Source organism: Lampris incognitus, chromosome 12, assembly GCF_029633865.1.
Source record: "Lampris incognitus isolate fLamInc1 chromosome 12, fLamInc1.hap2, whole genome shotgun sequence".
Taxonomy (NCBI): domain Eukaryota; kingdom Metazoa; phylum Chordata; class Actinopteri; order Lampriformes; family Lampridae; genus Lampris; species Lampris incognitus.
In genome coordinates, this window is record NC_079222.1 from 29,523,896 (window position 1) to 29,544,640 (window position 20,745).

General features: G+C 44.2%; 1 protein-coding gene across 2 annotated transcripts; it reads right to left on the reverse strand.

The window, feature by feature from the left end:
- Positions 1-510: 510 nt before the first annotated feature.
- Positions 511-20,359, reverse strand: snx24 (sorting nexin 24). Of its 2 annotated transcripts, XM_056290947.1 has the most exons (8): positions 20,240-20,359; positions 15,874-15,957; positions 14,019-14,123; positions 10,202-10,296; positions 10,034-10,063; positions 9,678-9,742; positions 8,069-8,135; positions 511-2,357 (listed from the first exon to the last, which is right to left on the reverse strand). In XM_056290947.1, the coding sequence occupies exons 1-8, from the start codon at positions 20,312-20,314 to the stop codon at positions 2,321-2,323; spliced, it is 558 nt and encodes a 185-aa protein (XP_056146922.1). In that variant the 5' UTR covers positions 20,315-20,359; the 3' UTR covers positions 511-2,320. The 2 variants fall into 2 exon arrangements, with proteins under 2 accessions (XP_056146922.1, XP_056146923.1); XM_056290948.1 differs by lacking the exon at positions 511-2,357 and having other exon boundaries at positions 8,065-8,135.
- Positions 20,360-20,745: the final 386 nt, after the last annotated feature.

Sequence of the window (20,745 nt, forward strand, 5' to 3'; positions counted from 1 at the left end):
AGGGGTCGCCACAGCGGATCATCCGTTTCCATTTCTTCCTGTCCTCTGCATCTTCCTCTGTTACACCAGCCATCTGCATGTCCTCCCTCACCACATCCATAAACCTCCTCTTTGGCCTTCCTTCTTTTCTCTTGCCTGGCAGCTCCACATTCAGCATCCTTCCCCCAATATACCCAGCATCTCTCCTCCACACATGTCCAAGCCATCTCAATCTTGCCTCTCTTGCTTTGTCTCCAAACCGTCCAACCTGAGCGGTCCCTCTAATATACTCGTTCCTAACCCTGTCCTTCTTCATCACTCCCAATGAAAATCTTAGCATCTTCAACTCTGCCACCTCCAGCTCTGCCTCCTGTCGTTTCGTCGGTGCCACTGTCTCCAAACCATATAACTGCTGGACTCACAATCTTGTAAACCATCTTGTAAATAATCTCACTATGTATAATACTTAAAATTCCTGCTGTTTTAAACTTTCAACACAAGAAAAAAGAAAGGTTTGGAAAAAAATGAGCTTTATTGGTGTCAGTTTTAAAATATTACAGATTGCCCATCCTAAAGTGCTACAGTACAACTCCACAGTGTTATTCAATGTAGAATGTCATTATGGCACACTATAATCATGTTTACGACATTAACAGTACAACATTACAAAGTATAAATAAACAGAAAATGTGAATCTACAATAAGAATATACACAAATCAAACTGCATATAAACATGTATTGTTTAGCTGTGGTTTAATTGCCCATGATTCCTGTTTGTCAGTGCACACTATTCAAGTTGACCAACTTCACTCATCAGTACTGCCACACAATAAAATCAATGTATCTGAGTTAACAGACATGAAAGACAAACGTCTTTTAAAACATCAAAAGAACAAGTCGCCAATCAAAAGCGAAGGGATACTTTGTTTGGCAACATGATTCTTTGTCTCTAGTAGAATTTGTGATGATTTCAATTTCACAGATATGATTTTATATACACTGAGATATGCACAGACAGTTTTTAAGAGCTGTCTCATTACACTTCATTAAAATGTCACTAAAACAGTTAAACGTGTAACGTAAGGTATGTAATATTAGTGTCCCACACTGGCTCTCACTAAAGGTGTTTCTGTGTTCAAACAAGTTGTGTTTTCTCTGACCCTTAAGATAAGTGGAAAATAACAATAATAAGCCTGTTTAAAAAATGGGCTGAAAATTGTATGTGACAGTTCCCATAAAGAGAAGAAAGAAAGAAAGCCACTTTATTTTGTCACTGTACAGGTTACAACAGAATTCATCCTGTGCATGTAACCCATTCTAATGTATAGGAGCAGTAGGCAGCTGCAGCACCCGGGGACCAACTCCAGTTCTTCTTTCCATTGCCTTGCTCAGGGGCACAGGCAGGAGTATTAACCCTAATATGCATGCCTTATTGATGGTGGGAAGAAACCGGAGCACCCGGAGGAAACTCACACAGACACGGGGAGAATAGGTAAACTCCACACAGAAAGCTCCTGGGATAGCCTGGGGTTTTGAACCTAGGACCTTCTTGCCGTGAGGCAACAATGCTAACCACTGGGCCACCGTGCCGCCCCCATTATTATTATCATTATTATTATTAACAATAATTCTGTTTATCAGCCCCATTTCAACATGAAAATGTATTCTTAGCTATGCTATCTAGCTAGCAAGTCTGCAGTGTGAGATAATGACTAGATAAAACGAACTAGTCTTAAGGCTTGTTTCATCAATACTCTTCCCCTTTTCGCCAAATTTAATATAGTGTCTTGCTTGGCAAGGCCAAGGAGAAGAGGAAGACAAGGCCAAATGTCTGCTTCCAAGTTCAGCAATATTTTTAGCAGTGTTTTGAGGTAATTATTTGCTGAAAGAATGGAAATACATTGTGTTTTGTTTTTAGAAAGACAATGGGCTGTGAATCAAAGAAAGCTGAATCAGTTCACCTGGACACAATGTTCATTGATTGCAAACATTCCCAAATCCTCTGTGAATAGTACACATGGCCATTGTATCTCTAGTTAATGGTCACGCCCATATTTGCACAAGAAACTGATCGCTGGTTTTGGTCCTTATGCAACTGTATCGTTTATAAGGGTGGGGATACCTGCAGTCAGTTTAGACTGAAGAGGTCACTTATATGAGTGATGAAACATATCTGTCAATAAACGTTGAATCCAGATGAACTGATTCAACTTTCAACTTTCACCAGGCTTTTTCATATACTTTGCCAAAAGACAAGTGCAGTAACAACTTTCACTTCTCAGTACTGAGAGCTTGGACAATCTCAGTCAGTTTTCTTCTGGTCTTTGTGTGTTTCTGCTGTCACAGAGACTTGGGCTCCTCCGTTATCATCCCAAACCTGAAATGTTTTACTGAAACATTAGGATTAACTTATTCATCAACATTGAACATTTTGCCCATATCTCCCCAACCCCGCAGTCTACCAAATGGGTCCTTGTGGACACTATTAGCAAATTCAAAACAAGGCTGCTTTACTTCCATAGAAGCAGGAAATAGTTGCATCACACCCTATTTTCGATTACTACTGGCCAAATATCTTGGGTCGTCTGTCTCCGATGGGTCATCATTCCACCCCCATCTTTCACTTGACTCTGTACAATAAACTCCCAGCCCAGTCAGTAAGTTACTTCCTACACTCTGATTTGGCTTAAAAAAAAAAACGTTGCACTCGTCCCTCAATCACACCCCTTCTCTGTTCCATTCCTCCTCCACACCTCATCTTGATTTATCATATATAACTTTGTCACTGGGGAGCTCAAGAGCCATGGCTTTGACACTTTAATTATTCTATTCATCCATCCATTATCCAAGCCGCTTATCCCGATCAGGGTCGCGGGGATGCTGGAGCCTATCCCAGCAGACATTGGGTGGCAGGTGGGGAGACACCCTGGACAGGCCGCCAGGCCATCACAGAGCCAACACATTCACACCTAATTTGGGTAGAAATGCAAAAATATTTTACCCCAATTTCTCAAATTACCCCCCCCCCAAAACCCCCCAAATTACCCAAAACTCAAATTAACCAAATTAAATTATTCTTTTTTTTTTTTTACTTATGATGCTGGGTGATGAGGATTAAAACATTTCTCTACTGTGGCTCTTCCTTTAAATCACTGTGTAATGGACAGTCTGTGGCCATTTCTTTAGGTACACCGCTCAGTCTGAAGCACAAACAGCTCCTCTCTTGTGATAGTGATAATCACGCCAGGAAGCAGTATCCAAAATAAGCCGACAGAGCTGAGATGTCTACTTATCAGTAAAATAACAAGTAGATATTTCAACTCTATGTATGAGCCAGCTCTCATATCCCGAGATGTCTTATTATTTTATTTATTGGTAAAATAATAACTAGACATCTCAACTCTGTTTGTATGAAGCGGATATGAGATCTGTGATGACTTCTAATATATGTTCATTGGTGCCAGACACACAAGCCAGCATTTTAGAAAATGGCCGCACAAACCAATGGTTAGGAGTTACTGGAAATGGTGGAAAATTGATGGCAACAGCAAAAAGGCGTCTTTTGAAGAAAGAACGGAGAAGTGGGGCAAGAGTCATGCAAACTACAGAGTTTGCTAAAACTTTGCAAATATCAGCTCAGGTAAAAAGAGGTCTTGTCCTGTCCTCGGCCATGTGATGGACGGGCGGCCTGTGCAGGGTGTCTCCCCGCTTGCCATCCAATGACTGCTGGGATAGGCTCCAGCATCCCTACAACGCTGAGAGCAGAATAAGCGGTTTGGATAATGGATGGATGGATGGATGTCCTGCCCTCTACCTCCAGAGCCTTGCTGGAGTCAACAGTCAGTGAAAAACAGGGTTAGCTGTTTGGAAGCTCGCACCCGCCTAAACGGTTGGCTGATGTACCCGTTATTATAACTATGGCTGATTACAGGACTCAAATGAGCTGCGTCCAATAAGAGACAGATGGAGTTGAAGTTCAGAACTTTATAGTTGATCTCTTCACCACACACAATACTTCCAAACACACCCACTAGTAGTTTCCAAAGTGCAACAACGTGGTTATCACTAATAACAACGAATCCCGTATTTCAAACAACATACAGCTGCAGTCACATTATGCACAAATGACAAGAATTGGATCCTCGCAGTTTTTTGCACACACAACACTTTGGGATATTTCCAGCACCCGAACGAATAATATCTCCTGTTTTCCTATGGTCGGGATGAAAAGTTACAGAAGTAGGCGTGTACCAACTGCTTAGTGTACAGTAACGTGAATGGACAACCATGGTAGTTGACTGACAGCTGTGATAACTAATAGGAAACCGATTAACGTAAATGAAAGATAGAATGAGGAAAGTTGGCCTTTTTAACTGTCAGATTAAACTCCTCTCCAAAATGACCATGCCGACAAAAGGGCTCAAGATCACCCTCTTTACTGGTTTTACCCTACTGGAGTAGGGGGTAGCTTGGGGATATGTTTTGTGAGATGTTTCAAGTGGGTGTGATTCGATGCCACTTCTGGTGTTGGTATTTCTGAACGATTGTTAGGAATCTCATTACATTCAATCAGTGATGGCAATGAGAGTGCAATACTGCCATTAATGAGCTTCACCACAAAGCCACATTCCTATCTGTCCTCTGTTTCCAATATTCCTGCACATGTCTTCAGAGAGTATGGCGAGGGGCTCCATGAAATGATGAATAGATCGAAAAACTCTGAACAAACTCTGGTCATCTAATATTGCATACATTCGGACTGCAGCATCAGGGCAACTGGCTGGATACACCATCACAAGGCATATTCTTAAGAGCGTCCTGAGATGTCCTCTCCACAGACCTTAGTGCATGTGGTGGAAACAGCAGCCTCCTTTTGATTGCCATCCTCCTCCCCACCATTCTCTGGTGAAGGGGCTTCTGAGCTGATGGACCACTGCAAGGGGTGTGTGACACTGATGCCATCCCCTACACTCCTCAGTGGTGTTGTCCTTTCCTTTCTTGAAGTACTGAATGATAAAGCACCAACAGCCCTTGTAAGGGAGTTCCAGCGTGACAAGCGGTTGAAGCGCTGAGACCCAAGATGTTTGAGCACTGTCACTGACAGCGCTATCACCTGCGGCCGGATCTCAGAATCTTGTTCTGGCTCCAACAGCTCGAATGTTTGCACAGCGGGTGGCACATCTTCAGGCTGACACAAGAATACTGGTCCAGTGAACCATATTGTACTTCTCAGATGGTCTGCTGGGATGGACCGTGTTGCAATGTCAGCAGGATTGTGTTCCGTTTGTACATATCACCACTGTTGTGGTAGCGTGCTTCATTTGATTCTTTGAACTCGGTTGTTAACATATAAATAAAAGCTCCTTTTCTTGTCGTCAATATACTCGAGCACAATCTTACTGTCTGTGTATAAGCTGACCTCAGCAAATGTAATGTCTATTTCAGAGATGACGGCTTCAGCCAGATTTACTGCCATAACTGCTGCACAAAGCTCCGGTCAAGATATGGTGTGCTCCAGGCATGGAGCAAGTCTAGCTTTCCTTGAGACCAATCCTGTGCAGCATTTTCCATCTGCATCCATAGACTTCAAATAGGTAACCGCCGCTACTGCCCCCCCCCCTTTTTTGTTTTTAGAAGATTACTTTTTCGGTATTTTCTGCTTTATTTTAACCGTGACAGTAGAGAGACAGGAAAGGCAAGGGAGAGAAAGGGGATGACATGCAGCAAAGGGCCTGGGCTGAATTCGAATCCCGGCCGCTGCAGTAAGGACTCAGACTTATGTGGTATGCGCTCTGCCAGGTGAGCCACCAGGGTGCCCCAAATGCTACTGCCCTTTCTGAAGCATCTGAGAAAACACAGAGTTCTGTTAGCTTGGCTGCAGATGATGACATGTACAAGTAAGGCCTAGGGATTCTTAGGTTCTGTAACTCCTGAAGAGAATCTCTCCAGCTGCCCCATCCCTCCTCTTTCTCTGCGGGCAGTGGAGTGTCCCGATCACAATAGCCTGTGGTGAGTTCTTGAAGAAGTGCCTTTCCTCAGATTCCACAACAGGACCCTAAGTCAGCCAGACTCTTCTCTTCTGTAGTTCCCTGGTGGTGGAACGAGCTACCAAACTCCATTTGATCTTCTGAGTCCCTCACCATCTTTAAGAGGAAGCTGAAAACCCAGCTCTTTCTTGAACATCTCCACACCTGATGGTATTAAAAAAAACAAATCGTTTCTATGCACCTTTGCCTTTGTGCACTGCCTGCTGACACCTATGTCCTATCGGACTTGAACCTAGCTTTTTTTGACATTTACTTGCGTTGTCGCCTCCTGACTAGATCCTTGCTTAGGTTGTATTAACTCTCAGATGTACGTTGCTTTGGATAAAAGCGTCTGCTGAATGAAATTGTAAATACTCCCTACTTCAAGACTTAAAGACACGAGAGGGGGGAAAGGGACAGGGGCGGGTTTAAATGACTCAGCGACTGTCTTTAACCTGTAGTTTGTGCCAGTACTGTTTTTGCAAGGGTAATTTGATTAGACCAACTAAATGCTGGATAGGCAAAATGCATTTTTTTATACTGAAAACGTTTTGAGATGTTTGAAGAGAAAACAATATTTGTGGAAATCAAATTTTTGTGGCTGCATCCATTTTATTAATAGAAGGTACAATGTTTCAATGTTTAATTTTGAAGTAATCCCAAAGTAATTCAAAAGTATTCCGATTAGAATACATTTTTTAAACCAATGGATTACGTTACTAATTGCAAAAATTGCCATGTAATTTGTATTAAGTAACTGGATACATTTCAAAGTAATCTGACCCAACCCTGGTCCCTCAGTACCAAATGAGCATTATTCAAATGACACAGCACAGCCAACTTTGAGGCTAAACTGGTGCTTCCCTTTATATGGACAAATTTTACACTTTTTTTAATGGACACTTCAAGTAAGATAATATACCCTGTCACAAAAATCACCCATCATCTCAAAATCTATCCCCAAAAAATGACTTAATTGGCCTTCACACTTCCCAGATCACAGCCCAATAGATATTTAGTGTTTAGATGAGGTGGAACAGGAAGTTTACAGCATGATTCTATCACTGAAGTCTGCAGAAACTGTGCGATGCTATTAAGTGGGCATGGACCAAGATCCCTGTGAGATGTTCCCAGCACCTCGTTGTAGCCACGCCTCAAGAAATAAGGCTGAAGGCTTTTACTTTTTTCATTTTATGCTCCACTTATAAGTTAAAAATGTCTTTATAAAATAAAATAAAATAAAACAATATTGATGCAAATGAGTGTAATAAAAGAATTCTACTTTTTACTGGAGTCCCCCTGACCCACTTTAAATCACATTTGCATTTCACTAAGCTATTTGATTAAGCCCCCCCCCCTTTCTTCCCAATTGTATCAGGCCAATTACCCCACTCTTCCGAGCTGTCCCGGTAGCTGCCCCCCTCTGCCAATCCGGGGAGGGCTGCAGACTACCACATGCCTCCTCCGATACGTGTGGAGTTGCCATCCACTTCTTTTCACCTGACAGTGAGGAATTTCACCAGGGGGACATAGCGTGTGGGAGGATCATGCTATGTTCCCCCCCACGAAGAGGCGCCCCTACCGACCAGAGGAGGTGCTAGTGCAGCGACCAGGACACATACCCACATCCGGCTTCCCACCCGCAGACATGGCCAATTGTCTGTAGGGACGCCCGACCAAGCCGGAGGTGACAAGGGGATTCGAACCAGCGATTCCTGTGTTGGTAGGCAACGGAATAGACCGCCACGCCACCTGGACGCCCAAGCTCATTTTTTTTAATCAACGAATGACCACTTCAGGTAAAAGTAGATCAAGTGAGAAAAGTGCATTTGATAACAATATGCAGTTATTTGTAGACTGTAATTGTATTATCATCCATTAACGAACATGCGATGCCTTTGCAATCCCATCTGATTTTTCTAGTGTATGTGTTTTTCTAATTTATGCTTGTGTAATCATTTAGTGATGAATTTAGGGAAAGTATCATAAAAGAAAACTCATGAATCTTAATGTTTTTAGAAGATGTGAACCTGTAACAACCTCTCCAAAATGTGGCCTCTACCTTGGTTGAAGGTCTGGGTAGAATACTCCATGTATTACACCTTCAATCACAACATTTGAAAATGTATCTAAGGGGAAAAAAAAAATTGGAAAAAAATAAATCAGGATATTATGAGCATTCCAGAAAGTTGAATCAGTTCATCTGGACACAACATTTAGTAGGAGAACCGTTTCATCACTCATCTAAGTAAATCAATCTCAACTGACTGCAATGTATCCCCAACTGTATGAACAGCACAGCTGCATAATGGCCGAAACCGACAAAGCTGCGTAACAACTGAAACCAGCGATAAGTTTAATACTTATTTTCCAAACACCACGTCTTGTTTGCTTTCAAACCCCTATCATTTTTCACATCCTCCCTGGTGAACTCATTACCTCTGTGGACAACCACATCAAGTTCACCAGGGAGGAAGTGAAAAATGACAGGTTAGCCTTCCTTGACTGTGAAATTGCAATTGGTGATGGGGGACATTTGACTGTTGATGTTTACCATAAACCAACACATACTGATCAGTACTTAAGGTTTGACTCTCATCATCCACTGGAGCACAAACTAGGAGTCATCAGGACGCTGTACCACTGACCGACAACGTCCCCACCGACACAGCGGCCGGGAAAAGGGAGATATCCCACATTAAACAGGCCCTGGTTAAGTGTGGTTATCCTAACTGGGCACTTGTCAAAACCAGGGAGATGCACAAACAGTGCACTAGCCGATCAAAAGGAGGAGAAGGACAACAGCTGTCTAAGCATAAACCAGTGGTGATTCCATATGTGGCGGGAGTGTCAAAACAGTTGAGATGCATATTTTCCAAACACCGCATCTCAGTTGCTTTTAAACCCCAAAACAAACTATGCCAAAAATTGGTCCACCCCAAGGATCAAGTTCCTGGGCACAAACAGAGCAATATAGTGTACGCTGTTAAGTGCCAAGAGAATTCCCATGAATTATACATTGAGGAAACCAAACAGACTGTGGCGAACAAGATGGCACGACACAGAAGAGCTAACACATCAGGACAGGACTCTGCAGTCCACACCCGTCTACAGGCCAGTGGCCACTCTTTCAAGGATGAGGATGTGCACATGCTTGATAGGGAGGAATGCTGGTTGGAATGGGGAGTCAAAGAGGTCATCTATGTGAAGAGGGAACGACCATCCCTGAACTGGGGCGGTGGCGGTAAAAGTACATCTGTTGCCATCTCACAATGCTGTAACTGACCATTCCCCAACCCTCTGTGAATAATACATATGGCCATTGTAACTAATGAATGGTCATGGCAATTTGCATATGAAACCAATCGCTGGTTTGGGTTGTTATGCAACCGTTCTGCTTATAAGGTTGGGGATACCTGCAGTCAGCTGAGACTGACAAAGTCACTTAGATGAGTGATGAAACGTTTCTCCCACTAAATGTTGTGTCCAGATGAACTGATTCAAATTTCTAGGATTTCCTCATCTGTATTATTGAGCATGCATCAAGATATAATTTGCATACCCATACAATACAAATATTTAAAAAAAGTTTAAAACTTGGTATTAGGATTATTGTGTTAATAAAAGACAGCAGCCAAATGGTGTATTACTTAGAAAGTGTATGCTCTTACCACGAGTAGATGGAATCAGGTAGGGGTCTCTCAAAAAGAGCATGACAGGCTGGTGAGAAAGTTTGCTATAAAATATTTCATTAAAAAAAGAAAGAAATCAATGAGTCAATTCTGAAAGCAGGTGGATGTCAGAGACACCTGCAGCATATATATTGATAGCAGACAGAACAGAACTTAATAGCACTTAAAAGGCAGCGTATCATAGATTAATTTCAAGTACAGCAAGAAGGTGACAAATGGCTGAAATCTTAACTGTTCAAAATGACAGAAAGATCAGACTTCTCAGAGCTGCACTGATGTTTCGCTATTTATTTCTCTATACAAAAAACAAAATACGAAAAGCAAAACAGACTTACCTTGATTCTTCTGATTCTGTTTCAAATGACCTTTGTAGAGGAAACAGTAAAGATATACGAGAGATTTGTTTTGAGAAAAATAGAGCATACTGGGCAACTGTAAACTCTTCAGTGAAAAAAGCCACAAGAACGATCCACTTTTATAGAAAACCCACAATTCAAACTCACCCACAGCTTTCTGTTTTTGGCACAGAAGGAAAATGGCGGATATTTAGGAAATCCAGGAATATCTTTGGAAGAACCTCATTCTCCATGATTATAGTCTGCAAGCACAAACAATATAAGCAAAAAATGCATTGTATGCTGAAGCAAAAATATAAAAGCTATCTGTGTAGCTTTTTTAAAGGAGACCTGAATAAATTAAATTCATCCAGCCTATTCAGTTAGCGTCGATTCTTTAATTGTCTACAGAAAGTATTCACCCCCATTGATTATTTCTTGTTTTGCTGTGTTGCAAAGTTAAATTTAACTATATTTAAATGGGATTTTGTTTCAACTCCCATCAAAGTAACTCGCCAATGTTAACATGGAATTAAGTATTTAGATGTCTTAAAAATTATAACCCAGCCCCTCGCGAAGCACAAGCCCGTGTATTCTTAGTGCCGGTCCAAAGCCTGGATAAATGGGGAGGGTTGTGTCAGGGAGGGCATCTGGCTTAAAACCTTTGCTAAATCAAATATGCGGATCATAAATCAGATTTCCATACCGAATCGGTCGAGGTCTAGGTTACCAATGACTGCCACTGGTACTGTTGGCCAGCAGGGTGCTGGTGGAAACTATGCTACTGTTGGGTGTAGTAGAAGGAGAGGTGGAAGGCATGTCCAGAGGCAGCGGGAAAGGAGTAAGGGTAGGAGTGTGGAGGTGAGAGTCAGAACTTTGAATGTTGGCACTATGACTGGTAAAGGGAGAGAGCTGGCTGATATGATGGAGAGAAGAAAGGTAGATATACAGTGTATGCAAGAGACCAGGTGGAGGGCAGTAAGGCCAGGAGCTTCAGAGGTGGGTTCCTACTCTTCTATCATGGTGTGGATAGGAGAAGAAATGGCGTAGGGGTAATTCTGATGGAAGAGTATGTCAAGAGTGTGTTGGAGGTGACGAGAGTGTCGGACAGAGTGATGAGTATGAAGCTGGAAATGAAAGGTATGATGATGAATGTTATCAGGGCATATGCCCCGCAAGTTGGGTGTGAGATGGAAGAGAAATAAAAATTCTGGAGTGAGTTGGACGAAGTGGTGGAGAGGGTACCCAAGGAGGAGAGTGGTGATTGGAGCGGACTTCAATGGGCATGTTGGTGAAGGGAACAGAGGTGATGAGGAGGTGATGGATAGGTATGGTGTCAAGGAGAGGAATGTGGAAGGACAGATGGTGGTGGATTTTGTGAAAAGGATGGCTATGGCTGTGGTGAATACATACTTCAAAAAGAGGGAGGAACACTGGGTGACATATAAGAGTGGAGGAAAGTGCATACAGGTTGACTATATCTTAAGCAAGAGCTGCGATCTGAAAGAGATTGGAGACTGCAAGGTGGTGACATGGGAGAACGTAGCTAAGCAGCATTGGATGGTGCTCTGTCAGATGGCTTTGGAGATCAAGAAGAGGAAGAGAGTGAAGGCAGTGCCAAGGATGAAATGATGGAAGTTGAAGAAGGAAGACTGCTGTGTGGAGTTCAGGAAGGAGTTAAGACAGGCACTGGGTGGTAGTGAAGAGTTGCTGGATGACTGGGCAACTACTGCAGAAATAGTGAGGGAGACAGCTAGGAAGGTACTTGGTGTGTCATCAGGACAGAGGAAGGAAGACAAGGAGACTTGGTGGTGGAATGAGCAAGTACAGGAAAGTATACGAAGGAAGAGTTTGGCGAAGAAGTGGGATGGTCAGAGAGATGAAGAAAGTAGACAAGAGTACAAGGAGATTCGGCGTGAAGTGAAGAGAGAGAGGTGGTGAAGACACAGGAAAAGGCGTATGGTCAGTTGTATGAGAGGTTAGACATTAAAGAAGGAGAGAAGGATTTTTATTGATTGGCTAGACAGAGGGACCGAGCTAGGAAGTATGTGCAAGGGGTTAGGGTGACGAAGGATGGAGATGGAAATGTGCTGACAAGTGAGGAGAGTGTGTTGAGAAGGTGGAAGGAGTACTTTGAGGGGCTAATGAATAAAGAAAATGAGAGCGAGAGAAGGTTGGATGATTTGGGAATAATAAATCAGGATGTGCAGTGGATTAGCAAGGAGGAAGTGAGGGAAGCTATGAAGAGGATGAAGAGTGGAAAGGCGGTTGGTCCAGGTGATATACCTGTGGAGGTATGGAGATGTTTAGGAGAGGTGGCAGTGGAGTTTTAACTAGATTGCTTAACACAATATTTGAAAGTGAGAGGATACCCGAGGAGTGGAGAAGAAGTGTACTGGTACCGATTTTCAAGAATAAGGGTGTTGTGCAACGCTGTAGTAACTTCTGAGGTATAAAGTTGATCAGCCACAGCATAAAATTACAGGAAAGAGTAGTGGAAGCTATAGATTAAGAGGAGAGGTGATGATTAGTGAGCAGCAGTATGGTTTCATGCCACGAAACAGCACTACAGATGTAATGTTTGTTTTGAGAATGCTGACTGAGAAGTATAAAGAAGGTCTGGAGGAGTTACATTGTGTCTTTGTAGATTTAGAAAAAGCATATGACAGGGTGCCAAGAGAAGAGGGGTGGTATTTTATAAGGAAGTCAAGAGTGGTAGAGAAGTATGTAGGAGTGGTGCAGGATATGTGTGAGGGCAGTGTGACAGTGGTGAGGTGTGCGGTAGGAGTGACGGATGGGTTCAAGGTGGAGGTGGGATTACATCAAGGATCGGCTCTGAGCCCTTTCTTGTTTTGCAAGGGTGATGGACAGTTTGACGGAAGAGATCAGGCAGGAGTCTCCGTGGACTATGATGATCGCAGATGACATTGTGATCTGTAATGAGAGTAGGGAGCAGGATGAGGAGCGCCTGGAGAGGTGGAGGTATGCACTGGAAAGAAGAGATATGAAAGTCAGTAGGACCAAGATGGAATACGAATGAGAGGGAGGACAGTGGAATGGTGAGGATGCAAGCAGTAGCGGTGATGAAAGTGGATGTGTTTAATACTTGGGGTCAACTGCTCAAAGTAACGGGGAGTGCGGAAGTGAGGTGAGGAAGCGAGTGAAGGCAGGGTGGAGTTGGTGGAGAAGAGTGTCAGGAGTGATTTGCGACAGGAGGGTACCAGCAAGAATGAAAAGGAATGTTTACAAGATTGTAGTGAGACCAGCTATGTTGTATGGCTTGGAGACGGTGGCACTGACCAAAAGACAGGAGGCAGAGCTTGACATGGCAGACTTGAAGATGCTAAGATTTTTGTTGGGAGTGACAAAGACGGACAGGATTACAAATGAGTATATTAGAGGGAGAGCTCAGGCTGGACGGTTTGAAGACAAAGCAAGAGAGGCAAGATTGAGATGGTTTGGATATGTGCGGAGGAGAGATGCTGGGTATATTGGGAGAAGGATGCTGAATATGAATGAAGATGCCAGGCAAAATGAAAAGAGGAAGGCTAAAGGGGAGGTTTATGGATGTAGTGAGAGAGGACATGCAGGTGGTTGGTGTGACAGAGGAAGATAGAGGACAGGGCGAGATGGAACCGGATGATCCGCTGTGGCGACCCCCAACAGGAGCAGCCGAAAGAAGATGTGTTTAGAATTATATTGAAAATAAAAATGTGAAAATCAATAAGTATTTGCCCTTTTGCATTAATAAATTAAAAGTGGGTCACATGTTCACACTAAATATGTTAGCAAGATCCACCTGTATTGAGTCGAAACCCAACTGTGTTTATTTGCTAGATTGCCTAACAAATATAGACTTTGAGGTGACACAACTGAAATAGCAGATCAGATCAGTCCAGATCAGATCAGCCAAGTTCATTCACTTAAAGTGGGTTGATGGGAGATGTGTTAGTGCTGATGTGGCTGAGTCTGCAGGAAACTGTACCTGAAGATACAGCTCCAGACCATGTCTTCTCTGCTCCAGGACTTTAGGAACCCAGTTTCGGACATGCTTAGAAGGGATCTCAGGTGGCTTAATGCTCTTCTTAAGCTTCAAGTATTTAGAGTTCAGAGACATAAGGTAATGTAGATCATCTTTCAAACTTCACATCAAGCAATTTACATGAAGACATAAAAAATGAATAAGATACATAAAGTGACAGATACATAAAATACACATCATACAACATCCAAGATGAAAGATGGATAGATGAAAACTACAAGATGTAAATATATATATGGTTCGTTAAACTGTGGTCTACACCGTAAAGTGTAGTGAGGAGTGTACCAATTTGTCCATAAGTGAGACCAAGCAGCCACTACACAAACCCATGGCATAACACAGGAGAACATATCAGGGGTGAGAATTGTGCAGTTTACACCCATTTACAAAAAGCAGAACCACAGTTTTGAGGACCAGAATGTACGCATTCTAGACAGGGAGGACGGATTGTTTGAAAAAGGAGTAAAAGAGGCTATATATGTTAAACTGGAACTTCCCTCTCTAAACAGGGGGAGGGTTACGGGATCATTTGTCCACTGCTTATAACGTTGCTGTAACATCACTGCCTCGGTGGTTCCCTCAACACCCAACCCTGGCACAGTCCCATGAAAGTGGGGCGGCACTGTGGCGCAGTGGTTAGCGCTGTCACCTCACAGCAAGAAGGTCCTTGGTTCGAACTCCGGGGTTGTCCAACCTTGGGGGGTCATCTCAGGTCATCCTCTGTGTGGAGTTTGCACGTTCTCCCCGTGCTCCGGTTTCCCCCACCATCAAAAAGACATGCATGTCAGGGTTAATACTCCTGTCTGTGCCCCTGACCGAGGCATGGCAAGACGAACTGGAGTTGGTCCCCGGGCACTGCACGGCGGCTGCCCACTGCTCCTAGCTACACAGCTAGGATGGGTTAGATGCAGAGAAAGAATTTCCCCACGGGGATTAATAAAGTAAAAAAAAAAAAAAAAAAGAGCGGTCACAGCCTGGGTCACCTCTTTGGCTCAGTTCAGTGAATGTAGACGTGTCCTGGGTGAGCAAAGTCACATTCAGAACATGCTAGAACAACGTGTGCTCTTAATGACTGTCCCCACTTGGGTCCGCTTTCAAAAAAAGAGCCTTGGCAATCCCAAAGGGATAAATAGTGAGGCGACTCCACCCAGTGAAAAAATTGAAGAAGCCATCCGGATGAGTGGTGAAACATCTTAAAACGGTCTAGCGGTCTATTCCGTTGCCTACCAACTCGGGGATCACCAGTCCGAATCCCCGTGTTACGTCCAGCTTGGTCGGGCGTCCCTACAGACACAATTGGCCGTGTCTGCGGGTGGGAAGAAGGATGTGGGTATGTGTCATGGTCGCTGCACTAGCACCTCCTCTGGTCCGTCGAGGCGCCTGTTCAGCGGGGAGGGGGAACTGGGGGGAATAGCGTGATCCTCCCACGCGCTACGTCCGCCTGGTGAAACTCCTCACTGTCAGGTGAAAAGAAGCGGCTGGCGACTCCACATGTATCGGAGGAGGCACGTGGTAGTCTGCAGCCCTCCCTGGATCAGCAGAGGGGGTGGAGCAGTGACCCGATACAGCTCGGAAGAGTGGGGTAATTGGCTGGATACAGTTGGAGCGAGAAAGGGGGAAAAAAAATCCCCCTAAAAAAAAAAACAAAACTGAAAACTAACATCCAGTAAATAGATTCAAACCTCTCCTGGATAATACTCTCACTTCTTTTTACTTCGTGTCTTGAAGAAAAGGAATGTGCTAACACTTAACACCTTTACTGACCTACATACATATAGTGTGATATATATAATCTTACCATTTTATGGAGAGCATGAAATTCACTGTAGCGTTTCTCAACAGCATGTTGTCTGCCATTCATTAGCACCTCAATTTTAAAGACCTGAAAAGGAAGCAAGAGAAAATGCCATTTTTGACAATTTATGTGCTCATCAATTCAGCGATTGAGTTCTCTGAGTAAGCCTGAAGAGATGATAACCCTTACGAGTTGTTTTTAGAACATTTCTGTCTGTCCACACAGTTTGAGTAAGGCTGTCTATGTCAGCTAATTTCAAAGAGGAAACATCCTGCTGACAGATCAGAAATACTCCAGAAGTCTTGAAGAAAACGACTTCCTTCTGAGCTGCTTTCTCCATACAAGTACACATGTCAATATGTCTATGGGTAACTCTACAACATATCACAGCCAAATCCCCATAATGGCCATCCAGTTATACTGAGGTACACAACCCAGTCCTGGTCTGATGCTGTGCCAATTTACCAACGCCGTGGTCTGCAGTTATTTCTCGATGTTTTAGGTTTACAAGATAGACCTTAAAAAAACGACCTGATAAGCTGCATGTCTAAATCACATTCACTTTAAACAGCATGGATCAATGGTTCTCAATCAAGTCCTCAGGGACCCAGGGACCCCAGTACTGCTGGTTTACTACACTGCGAGATAAGTAATTAGTAAGTTAGGTGTTAGGGTTAATACTCCTGCCTGTGCCCCTGAGCAAGGCAATAGAAAGAAGAATTTAATTTTTATTTTTTTGGATTTCCCCCCCATTTTCTCCTCAACTGTATCCGGCCAATTACCCCACTCTTGCAAGCCGTCCCGGTCGCTGCTTCACCCCCTCTGCCGATCCGGGGGAGGGGGGGGCTACAGACTACCACGTCTCCTCTGACACATGCAGAGTCGCCAGCCACTTCTTTTCACCTGACAGTGAGGAGTTTCACCAGGCGGACGTAGCGCGTCGGAGGATCACACTATTCCCCTGAGTCCCCCTACCTCCCGAACAGGCGCCCCGACCGACCAGAGGAGGCGCTAGTGCAGTGACCAGGACACATACCCACATCCAGCTTTCCACCCGCAGATACGGCCAATCGTGTCAGTAAGGACGCCTGACCAAGCCGGAGGTAACACGGGGATTCGAACCAGCGATGGCTGTGTTCGTAGGGCAACGGAATAGACTGCTATGCTACCCAAACGCCCCAGAAAGAAGAACTGGAGTTTAGTATGGACGATTCACTTGACCTACATGTCTTTGGACTGTGGGAGGAAACCGGAGGACCCGGAGGAAACCCACGCAGACATGGGGAGAACATGCAAACTCCATACAGAGGACGACCCGGGACGACCCCCTAGGTTGAACTACCCCGGGGCTCGAACCCAGAACTTTCTTGCTGTGAGGCGACGGCGCTAACCACTGCGCCACCGTGCTGCTCTATAGTTTTGTCATTGCGTTGTAACATATACAATGACAGAAATAAAGTGGCTTTCTTAAGTTCTTTCTTGAGTTCGACAGGTGCATCAGGTATTCCAGTCATCTGAAGTGGAACAACTGGTGGTCATAATTATTTCCCTGCAAGAGTAGCGGTTTGTATCAATGCAGAGGATGTGGCCTAACTTTGAGGGTGTATCATGGGACACATTAGGAACTGCATTTCTGCACAATACTCTTAAAAAGTCTGAAGCCAACACCCATGACAGATAATACAGGCGTTAAAATTTTAACTCAGAAATGTTCTAAACAAAGTGAATGAATTCAAATTCATCTCTCTACATGAAGTCCAAATTGGTGTATTGTGCTGCCCATGACCATGCTACACATTTATGAAAAGCTTAGAGAATAGGTAAGACACAGGATAACGATACATTAAAGCTACATTAAAATAATTTCACTGATATTGTGAATCAGTGTCAACGTTACACTCACTGTGGCATTTCATGAATGTAGTAATTGAATTTCACTGATATCGTTGTACTACATATACAGCAGTACAACAATGACAATGCATCATGACTTTAATTTTCACTCAGTTTTCCATATGATGAACCCCGTTGTGTTTGCTATCATTAGTCTTGGAAAAGGATCCCCCACTCCATTGGAGAAACAGATAATGATCTTATGTACTGGAATCAGTCAATATGGTCGTTGACTTTAGAAGTCAAAAGAGACATGTGAATGGTTTCACTGGAAAATATTGGGAAGAGTTTCATGTGTCATGACTGTCCCATTGCTAGTGAAATAATTATTTGGCAACGTTTTAGATTACAGCCGGCAAGGTACAGCATAATTACTCCGTAGTTATGGTGTAATCTATTGTATTAATTGGAGTCCTCTTATAAATGCCTTTGCATAAGGAAGAAATATTTCTTTAAGTCAAGTCAAGTAAATTTTATTTGCATAGCCCAATAATACAAATTACAAATTTGCCTCAAGGGGCTTTACAGCAACACAACATCCTGTCCTTAGACCCTCACCCTGGGTAAGGAACATCCATCCACCCATCCAAACCGCTTAGCCTGCTCAGGGTCACGGGGATGCTGGAGCCTATCCCAGCAGTCACTGGGCGGCAGGTGGGGAGACACCCTGGACAGGCCACCAGTCCATCACAGGGCCCCCCCCCCCACACACACACCTAGGGACAATTTAGTACGGCCGATTCACCTGACCTACATGTCTTTGGTCCGTGGGAGAAACCCACGCAGACACGGGGAGAACATGCAAACTCCACACAGAGGATGACCCGGGATGACCCCCAAGACTGGGCTACCCCTGGGCTCGAACCCAGGACCCTCCTGCTGTGAAGTGAATGCGCTAACCACTGCGCCACCCTAATATTTCATCGTTATTTTTAAAGCTATTCAATTATCATTTGCATAATAACAATGAAATGTAAAGGCTAACTGAACTCACTAAAATGCACACCCAGCGAAGTCATTAATGAAGCTTGTAAAATGATCCCCAGGCCACACAGACCAAGAACTGAATGGACATGTACCAGCAGCCCATTTTACTCCAGTAAACCCAACTCTCTATTTAAGTCAAGATTTTATGATCACTGACTTGCTGCCTCATTTGCCTGCACCTTAAGCTTGTTAAATGTACAATTACGTACCCTTGGCTGTCAGCCATGATTTTGTACCTTTAAAATTAAACAAAGGTCCACAGCTATCACCTTAAGGACCATTTCCGTGCCTTGTAGGGTATTTTTCTGACAAATGGGTACGGAAGTGGGTACAGAAATGACACCCCTCTGTCTGTGTGCAATGGGAGTATCAGGGATACCGCTGGCACGTGCCCCTGGAAGATAACGACTCTGCTGGTTCTGGATAAGGAACAACTGCCTAAAAAAAACAAAAACCCTTTCACAGGGAGGGAAAATTAGGAAGAAACCTCAGGGAGAGCAACGTCTCTCCCAAGACGGACAACGTGCAATGGACGTTGTGTTTACTGGCTTTAGCACAAGTACTGTTGACAAGTCCGCCATCGGCGTTGTGCCCTCACAGGGTACCGATGGAAACTGTCTATTCCGCTGTGGCGACCCCTGGGAAACAGGGAATAAGCCGAAAGGAGTAGAAGAAGACTGTTGTGGACACAAAAGCGGAGAAAGTCCAGCGAAGAAAGGGAGTTATGGCGTGTTGAGCAACATCTTCAGAGACATTTTAACGCGAGGCAGAGGATTGCAGCGGGAATCGGTCGACGCAGTTGTTGCCCCCTGAAACGTGAAGAGAAACACGTGGACGGGTTCCCCAGAAGACGCGCTTCACGAGTGTCCCCCGCGCCGTCGAAATAGCGTCGCTTCGGCATCTTCATCAGCAGGTTCATGGCGTCATTAGATGGCAGTGGCGCGCGTGGTGCCGCGGTATCTTCATAGTTGCGGAGCGTCATGTGATCTCAAGAGCCAAGGCGCGTTTCCGTCCCGTAGAGTGCCATGCAAAACCATTTCCCACTGCGTTTGTATATATTGTTCCTGATATAACCCTCCCCTCTTTATGTGTGTGGCACCACAGCAGCCTCGGGTCTCGCCTCGGAGTCCACTACACGGATCCCCAACAGCTGACAGCTACGTACGAAGACGAGCCAGGTAGCTATTGTGACTGCGAAATGGGGGGGTACACCAAGGTTTAAATCTCAGCTATATGCGGTTAAAAACAAAACAAAACAAAACAAAACCCTGGCGTTTGTAGCTTCAGTTCATATTCTGGGTTCACGGAAAATGGGGTACGCCGGGTATGAATGAATACCGGGTATGTCCCCCGTGATCCTGCAGATCTAGCTGCTCGCACTGACAGGTTCTCAGTTACCCATGTAACTAATGGTTCATTATGTTTACAGTCTTAAATTAGGCGACTGCGGCAGCGCAGGAGAAATAAGAGTTGTTTGAAAGGGACTTACCGTATATCCCTTCTCTATAGAGTTGTTCTCCGAACGGAACGACGGAATTGCAACCCTGACGGGGGGCATTTTCATAAAATAACTCTAGGTAGAAAGCTATGCGAGTCAAATCCCTCCCCGAAACTGCCAGATGCAGATGCTGGCCGCCCTCTCTTCTTCCTCGTTTTTTTGTTTATTGGCGGTTGGCAAAGAACGATTCGGCGCATTACCGCCCCCAGCTGGAATGGGTAGTGGCTCAAAATGTTTAAAACCTCACGTCGCAACAGTCTAAATATAGCAGTGTTGCAATGCCAAATAGCGCCACAGGGTGGCTCCTCCTTTTGTCTCGAATGGGGAAGAAAGGAACTTTATTTACAGTACAATAAAAACACACCACAGTCAAAATCATTAAAAGTACAGATACTCCGAATATTAAAAAAAAATCACACTGTATTGCTTCTCGTATCGGGTTGAAAGATATCGCCGAAAGGGGCTTTGTTGATGTCAGTCCTCTCCCACTTTCACCT